The sequence below is a fragment of the Helobdella robusta genome (genome assembly GCF_000326865.2).
Source record: "Helobdella robusta unplaced genomic scaffold HELROscaffold_68, whole genome shotgun sequence".
Classification (NCBI taxonomy): Eukaryota; Metazoa; Annelida; class Clitellata; order Rhynchobdellida; family Glossiphoniidae; genus Helobdella; species Helobdella robusta.
Genome location: NW_008705387.1, coordinates 743,922 through 753,037, shown reverse-complemented (window position 1 = coordinate 753,037; position 9,116 = coordinate 743,922). Strand labels below are relative to the sequence as shown.

Sequence of the window (9,116 nt, the reverse complement as noted above, 5' to 3'; positions counted from 1 at the left end):
CATTAATCTGCTCTTTTGTTCGTCGGCAGGAAACCTGTAGTCTGTTGTTAGGTGTTGGTTGCTCTGTGTACTCTGTTCTGCTTCATTGCAACATAATTTCGACATCAACATTATAACAAAAATTTTCTTTTGTAATTTCCGTGTACTGCTCTTCGTTTAGATGACTTTTACGGTTCCTGATTGTGTGGTGAACCTTGTGAATGATTTAGTTCTTGTTAAATCGTCATAGTCAGTCTTGTGCACGTACTCTAATATTGTGATTTTTCGACGAACGAAGTTAGAAGAGGCAGAGCAATGGTAAATAGCGATGACATATCGTTATAAAAATCAGATTAAAAATTTATTTACGTATTATACATGTGTGCGTTGTTTTTGTTGTTGCGTATGTGCATGTATGTGTGTGTGTTTGTGTGTGTGCTGTTTGTGAGAGAGTGTGTGTGGGTATGTGTAAAGCAAAAAACAACAGTTTAATTGCAAATGTTTTTTCTGAATTTTTCGATAGCGTCATTTATTTCATTCTCCGATTTAATTCTCAAGAGATAATTTTGATTGCTGACGATGGAGCTGAAGAGGTTCTGGTCAGGGTAGTCTCCGACGAGGATGGCGTGAATGGAAACAGAGTCACTTTTTACTCGGTCGGCTTCCTAAATGATAGTTTGCTTTCTTTTAATTCAATTTAAGAAATTCATTTTAAAATGATTTTATTTATTTATATATTTCAAAAGAGATTACGAAAAATATCAATATTCAGACCTGAAGTAAATCTTGGTAGAAAGAAATGGAATCAGAATTAGTGATTATGATCGCAATATTTGCAACATTTGGACGATCTCCGCTTTCGGGAACAAAAACCTTAGGTAGAAAGTTCGGTGGTTGTCCGTGCAAGTAACTCAAGGCACTTCCCAATGCTTGCACTCCTGTAGATATTCTAAAAGAAAAAGCTTCGTAGAGATCTTGCGGTCTTGTGAAGTTGTTGAATTGGAACAATAACTTTGCAGAATTTCCAAACTGAATTAAAGAAAATTTGTTGGTGTCAAATGGCAAGGACACTGCGATGGCTCGTGCAAGTTTGATGTTCACGTTGAAGACCTGCTGATAATTCCCTGAACCTGATGTATCTAGAAGTATAGCCACGTCGTTTCCTTTCAAGCAAGCTTGTTTTTTTTTATAAAATTTTAATATTTTTCAGCAATAGTTTTCCAGCATTGTTAAATAAAAAAATAAAATTAAAAGTAAATAATAAAATACAATTACTTTTATCACAATAAGCTCCACCGAAGTTTCCATAGCAACGGCAAATAGCTTCTTTCCTCGAAGCCATGCAAATACCGCCGTTTTGACATTGACTATTTTGGCAATTTGTTTCCGCTAGATTTGTGCAATACAAACGTTTGTGCATGGGTGGTGTATGTGTGTGTTTATGTGTGAAAACAATTTTTCGGTTCATCGTTTAATTAAAAAAACGTTAGAGAGCAAACCCACAGGTAAAAACAGATTGAAGGTAAGGATTCAACTTTGAATAAACCATGTCTCCGTTCTCCACAATGAAATAACTTTCATCTTGACTGACGGGAAACGATGAAAGAGCGTAGAGTTCATATGGGTTGACATCTGAACCGACACCAAACGTTATTATGTATGCTCCTCTTTTTATCCTTAAATCGATAGCTGTTGGAATGGTGGCCAGTTCATTGACATTTGAGTTTCCGTCGGTAAACAGAAGAACAATGTTCCTCGCTGATGGTCTTTCGCCGTTTTGACCAGGGTTCAATATGACATCTCGCTGATTGAAACCAACAAATATTATTATTAGTGAAAAAAAAATTGAAATTTTTCAGTTTCTAAAAAATTAATACAAGTTTGAAATGTTACTAAAAATTAGTTTAATTTTATTTGCCTAATAAAGAGAAAAAATGCAAATAAACAGTAAGAGAAAACCGATTAATTAAAGACGAAATTATTAAACAAATTTTTATAAACGTGTAAAAATGTTTATATCTGTAGCAAGGAGTTTATTTGATGTGCATGACAAGCTTGACAAAATCGACTGAAACAAAATTTTACAATGTATTCAAGGGCATCTGCAGTGTTTGTTCCTTCAGCGTTGAGATCATACGTCACTTGCTGTAAGGCCCAAACGACGTCCTGAGTGCTGGTGTAGGTGTCCAGATGGAACAGATCTGTTACGTACCTGTTCCATTTGACTGCGGCGACTCTTGTTTTCGAAGACGATATTTCCCATCTGCTGACCAAAGTAACAATGAAATTCAGTACGTACCTATAAAACCTCTCGTACCTGATGCTCCCTGATGCATCCATCCCTATCACGATGTCCAACTGACCTGAGTCACCTTATTGTGAAAAAAGTAATGACACTCGCTTCGATTTTTTATTAAATTAAATTTGATAACGGTCGTTTCAACTATCTAAGTTGTTTATAGTTATCTTATAACTTTTAATAATAAACGTTTTGCTCAAAACTTTTTCAAAAGAAATGTCATTTATTTGATGTGAAATAAAATTGCCTTTCAAAATATGCAAAGTTTATTTATATTAAAAAATTATCAAAGAATATTAAAAATCTAAATTTTCAAGTTTTCCAATAATTCATTAGTTTTAAAACCCTAAGTAACTATACATTTATCTGAGTTATTTATAATTCACTAATATCTACTTATATTATAGCAGAATAAACAAGCTGAAATACTTCGTTCGCAGTTGGATCCGGTGCTAACATCGGAGCAAGTACATCGGTATCCATTAATCAGATCAACACAAGTTCCTTGGTTTTGGCAAGGATTTGATAAACATTCATTGTCCGCTGAAGTTAATGTAAAAATTGGTAAAAAATAAAATGAAAAGTTCCAATTACTAAGTAGCTAAAACGAACAATTGCAGAAGGATTTGGTAAGCCTCGTAGTGACGCTGTAATCCAATGGGAGAGTGTCGTCAATAAAAAATATATTTGATGATGGTTTAAATGAAGCGCTACCATCTTCTACCACACTACTTCCGGCAGAAGAACTTGCTATACCATTGATTTCATTCAAAGAATACTGCTGTCCTATAGGTATGACGAGAATTTGAATTGATTTCGATCCAGTCCTGGCCAGCCTGGCTTCCAATGTGCTCGCATAAATATTCGATGAAACTCCACTGACGAATAAAATTAATATATTGTTACTCCCATCCGAGAAAATTGTTGTTCTGACGGTGTTTAGGACATTCGACAAGTTTGTGTACCCATTCCTTTACAAATTTTTTTTGAAATTTTCATAAAAATCTAAACATTAGCTGAAAATTATTTTTATGATTTTCACCTCGGAAAGGCAGATACTGAATCATAGAGACGTTGCTGAAATGTCTGAGTGTCATTTTTTATGGAATCGAACGTTGACAAACTGATGTGTACATCCAACGAATTATTGAAATACACGCCGATGCCAACTCTGCTGTCTCTCAAGTTTACATTTGTAATAACATTCCTCACCAACTCCAGTTGTCTTGCCATGCCTAATGAACTTATACTAGACGTGGCAGTCAGTGCGAAAAATAAATTTGTAGAGTTTCTGCAATCTAAAATATCATCATGTTTCATTTTTAAACAAGTCAATCGGATAAAAATGTTCTAACAATTTGATTCGCAGTTCTTCCCCGCATAGCCAGATTGACAGAAACAAAAGTAAGTGTTTATGCTTTGGACGCACTGGCCGTTTCTTTGGCACAGGGGATTTTGACATTCGAAGGAATCTAAATAGAAACAAAATTTTGCAATATTTCCATTGAAGTAACACAACAATTACAAGTTAACAAACAAAACCAATAACTCACTATCACAAATAGTTGAAAGAAGATTTGTCAAGTTGAAAAAATTATAAACATTTTTTTCATAGGGGTAGCTAGCGATAGAATTGATGACGTTGAGATTGCTGTTCGCTGATGTGCTTATTACAACGATCATGGCTCCAGCATTTTTCAATTGTACCGATTCAAAAACTGTTCTGCCTGGTTCCTCAACGTTTCCAGTTGTCAATAGAAAAATCATGAGAGGAACATTTGAACGGCGACCTTAAAAGTTTTGTTTTATTTAATTTTGCATAATGGAATACTCATTCTCAAAAATCAAACCATTATCAGTGAGAAACATTTGCCGAACAAATGTAAGAGCTTCAGCTAATTTTGAAGAGCCTCCGACAAACATTAAACTGAACACAAAATTTCGAGCACCCAGCCTTGTTGTTATATTTGAAAACTTTTGAAACTTAACAATACTTTCTGCAAAGCTAAGTATTCCCATGTGAACTTTACCACTTTCAATATCCATGTCAAGAATTTGTTTGGCAACAAACATTTTCATGGATTCGAATACCCGCGAATCGGAATAAGCCGATGCGTCAAATATAAATATGACGTCCATTTGGTTAAAGCAGCCGACTGCATAAAATAAACGATACATTTTTAAACATTGAAGTTCAAGAATAACATAAGAGTCATAAAATTATTTTAAAAAGTTAAACACTTTTAAACAAAAAAAAAAATAAACAAAATTTTTCATTACTTTTCAAATTGGTATCGCGAAAATTTCAAATGATTTAAATATTCTTTTGTAAAAATTTTCAACCGTTCTTACATTAATAACGTAAAAATATTTTCATAAACACTCGAATTAATCAGTTTTTGTTTTTTTTATTGATCCAAGTGTTTTTATTAAATTGTTTTTTGGTTTTCTTAATTTTCATCAGTATCTATGGGACTATTTGGGAATTTTTACAGGAACCTGAAAATCATCCGGATAACTCGAACAGTTAGATTACGTGATTGAGTATCTTAGATTCAACAACTCGGACCATATATGTAAGAAATTAAAAAATTGGGTACTGCTTAGCAATAAATGTCAAAAAACATCAAAAATACAAAAACTGAAAATAATTAAACGAAATTGCCGAAAAAATTAAAACAGGGTTCAATAACAATTTAGTAATAATAAGGTTTCAAACATTTAGTCTATAATTTCAGTGAGTTGCAAAATTTGATTTGTACTTAACGTACTATCATTTTGTGAACTATACAAACTATAATACATAAAAAAAGGTCCAGATGAGACTGATGGTCATAAATGTTTTGTCGTTCAACAAAGTTAGTTTTTATTCTATCAAACTTGTTAATTGTTAAAAGTTTATTAAATTGTTGCTTGCATTAGGCATAAAAATATTGGACCCAAAATGATGATAAAAAAAACAATAAACATGGCAGAACACTAAGAAAATTCATGGCTCCATCAAAATGATTTTTTTTAAAAGTGTGTTGAAAAATTTATCGTTGCAGTGTTCATTTTATTTTAAATTAGTTTTTGTACAGCCTTATATTGTAGAAGAAAATTTTAATATGTTCTGCCCCAAAAAATTGGCATAAGATTTTAAAGCATATTTTTTAACCTTATTTAACCATTAGAAATCCAATACTTTACTTTTTTCTAAAACAATTTAAACGGATAAATCGCTTTCCGACCTTGTGAGCAGTTTTTATTACAATGATCGTAAAATTTAAGCACGCTTAACGAAAATTATTGCTGATGGGCGATATTTACTTTTTATTCAAAGGTTAATGATAGGATATTAGTTAGATCTTATTATCACAAGCTTGATAAAAGCGATTGACTTTTTTTTAAATATATATTCATGCATCAGAACGTTAAAACTCGAGTGGGAACGTAATTAAATTTTGGCATAAAAACCTTGCGCTGGCCTCAACGTAGTTGTAGTTATTGTCGAGAAAGTAGCTGACGTTGGACGAGAGGGACAAGCAGACAGAATTTGGTTGAGCATGAAACTTCCAATTGCTTTGTTTTCTGATAAATTTGTAAAATCTATTCTCAAGAAACTGTCAGATGATGTCGCAATACTTTTGTAAACGTTTTCCAAATCCTTTTACAAAATAATTTAGTGAATATAATACAAGTTTAAACGGTAAGTAAAATAACATTTTTTTTCCAAAGCATTACAATATTTTGCAAACACTACATTTCAATACTGATCATTATAGATCCTTTCTCTAACAATAAAATTTGCATGATTGGAATTTGATTGTTCGCTAAGGAAGTGTTCACATTTTTTATAAAAACTTCTTTCCGTTCATGATTTAAGTATGTTTTTTTGGAGTTGACGTGATGTTCTTTACTATAGAGATCTTTTGTTGCGATGTCAATGGTTTTTTGACATTCATGTTCGAACGTTCTGCGTTGCGGAAATGTTTTCAAATTGTATTTCGTCAAAAATACGCTAATTAAATTTTATTGTCAACGTCGCTAAAGTTTCATCGTCGACCGAAAAGCTCAACCCAGCGAACGACTCCAGCTTATTATCGCTTACAACGGACAACGTGACTGCCCTAACTCACACCGTTCCTCTCGTAAAAAAAAGTCCTTCGTGTGTGTTACATGTAGGACTTTCTTCCATCTGCACATTTATACCTCCATACATTCACCAACAACTACTTAATAAACGTTAAACGAAACATCCGAGGCATTTTCAGTGACAGCAGGAATCTAGAATCTCTACCAACAACAACCAAGCGCCCCCTAGAGTAGAGCACTATAAAAATTAAGAGCTCTCCAGACACTATGCATAGAGCGCTATATAAATGACACATTATTACTATTTTTAATTATTATTATTCTGCCGATGAATGTAAATAAAAACTTTTTTTGCCACCGCCAGTTAATTTTTTTTAAATTTAATTTTTATCGAAATTCGCAAGAATTCTACTTTCAACATTAGCTCCCATAGCTCTGTCATCACATTTCACGACTAATTTTTAACTTTTCCTCATGAATATTCTTTCATCAACGATAATATAATATAAAATTAGTTTGATCTAAATTATCCAAAAACTAAGATTTCTAAACTTTCAGTATTTTATTGAAATATTTTTAATCTTTAACGTGCAACATCAGCGCTTACATGCCTTTTGTCCGGCGCTTCTTATAACTGCATAACCATTACATACGTTATGAATTAAATATTTCGCCAGATAATGGAAACAATTGTAAAATTGTTGTTACAGAGAAGTTTTACAAAAGTTGAAATTAATTATAAAAATTTGGTTAATCATTTACACTTACAATTCTTCCGATCGCTAAAACGATTAATTTTCCACAGATGCCTCTTAAAAGATTTTTCTCGGTATTCCATACAATCAGATCATTGCCAAACGGTGGATAGGTTGCCAGCAGAAAACACGCTATGTTTGCGTTAGTTTGTTTGTTAGGCGTGATAACATTTTCTCTGGTCCACTTTATTGCAGCACCAACAGCAAACTGTCCCCCAAGAAAGTCGAGAGATTTCATAATCAGTGAAGCTTGTGGTCCAGGTGTCGGATACGTCGCTACTTGCCAAACCTTATCGGCTGTCCAATTTTTTATTTGCAAAATTATGTTACAAACATTCACAAAAGCTAATAATAAAATGACATTCAACTGCAAATAATTCACCGTATATAGAGATAGCTACGTTGAAGTTGGTCAAATTCTGCAAAACATCTGCGACGATGGTTCTGATCGAGTACCATTGCTGCAAACGATCTCCCGAACGTGCATTGTCAGTTATGACGTTGGAGCCATCAATTATGAAGAATACATCGCAACCTTCAGTAAATAGTTCAATTCCAATTGCTATTATTATTTTAATTCTCATAAATTTAAATTATCTCAAACTTTGTTGTAGCGTTGGTTCAAAGAGGATTAACAAAAAAACTAATTTAATTGAGAAATCCATCTTCTTTTTTGTATAAATTTTGGTTTTGGGGTTGAAAACAAATCCTATAAAATACAAAACATAAATAAATGTTTAGCAAATGTTTAGCGTTGAAATATCAGTTAAGAAAATACATTGTTATTCCAAGAAACTGTTAAGAAACCTTTGCTCTATTTAGCCACTTGCATGTGTGACAAACGAAACAGTAAACCTACAATCAAATTAAAATTGTTTGTAAAGCTGACACTTGGACAAGATATAAAATGAAGTTACAATTTTGATATCGCTCCTCCACATTCGAGAATATAAAAGCAAATAAAACATTCTAAACGATAAATATAAACTCCTGTTTTGCAAAATAACAGTTCAATATTTTTAGTTTGGTAAGTTTAACAAAGGTTTATAAATAGAACATCAGGTATTTCAAAGTCACGCGTCGGTACGACATTCTTTCGTTCAATTTCGCGTGCTCTGTTAGAAAAGTTGTTGTGTGACGTAGCAGCTGAAACAAAGCCGCTTTTCAATTATTATCGCATGAATTATGAATCACTCTATGATAGGTATAGTTTGCAAAAACATCATCGACTACTTTTCTAATAATAATCTTTCAAGAAACTACAGTTTTATTTACCCAATATGGTAGGTTATACTAATTTTGTTTATTTAGTTTTCAATAAAGTTGATCTCACAATATAAAAACATTTACTTTTTTAAAACGTATTAACTGAAAGAATGTCGTTTTTAAATAAATCCTAATAGCATTAATATTATTGTTATTACTATTATGACATTGATGAGGCGAATGTTAAGCAGAACCGTTTAGCATATGAAGTGTTCATTTGGCTTCAAAAACATTCATCTCGTAATTTCAAAAGTTTTATTATTTCAACAAAAAAAAACGTCGTTGGGTTTTTGGACAAAGTAACAGAATTTTATTAAAGATCCTCATTTTTATTTACTCAAATCTAGCATATTGTTTTAAAGCCCACGTAACGCAGTTATCCTTCATGTATGTCGTGCGAGTTAGATCACAAATATGCGCACATATCAGATCTCGATGTGAATGATTTAAATAGTCGTAAACTAATCTCTCGAAGGTCATCGAACGTATTGCTGCTTGAGAATTGTTAAAATATTTGACGCATAACAAATTGTTGTCTGCTCACCAATCAGGTTACAGACAATTCCACTTTAGAGAAACTGCTCCGCTACAAATATCATCGATGTTATACTAGGCCATTGATGCTCAGAATACCTCGTTGTTAGCGTTCCTAGATATGAGCGCGACCTTTGACTGCGTAGACCATGATATGTTGTTAAAACGAATCAGCTTCAGTTTTGGAGTCACGGGGGTTGCTCACTCAT

General features: G+C 32.8%; 2 protein-coding genes across 2 annotated transcripts; both read right to left on the bottom strand.

Annotated features, from left to right (window-relative positions):
• Nucleotides 1–1,255: 1,255 nt before the first annotated feature.
• HELRODRAFT_145161 (hypothetical protein) lies at nucleotides 1,256–3,742 on the bottom strand (the record flags this gene model as incomplete). Its single annotated transcript, XM_009030450.1, has 3 exons — nucleotides 1,256–1,368; nucleotides 2,708–2,821; nucleotides 3,634–3,742. Coding segments are annotated over 3 exons (336 nt in total), but the record flags the coding sequence as incomplete, so codon positions are not given.
• Nucleotides 3,743–5,734: 1,992 nt separating this feature from the next.
• On the bottom strand, nucleotides 5,735–8,091 carry HELRODRAFT_194163 (hypothetical protein; the record flags this gene model as incomplete). The annotated part of the gene is made up of 5 exons (XM_009030449.1): nucleotides 7,915–8,091; nucleotides 7,712–7,816; nucleotides 7,490–7,642; nucleotides 7,121–7,404; nucleotides 5,735–5,924 (listed from the first exon to the last, which is right to left on the bottom strand). Coding segments are annotated over exons 2-5 (687 nt in total), but the record flags the coding sequence as incomplete, so codon positions are not given.
• Nucleotides 8,092–9,116: the final 1,025 nt, after the last annotated feature.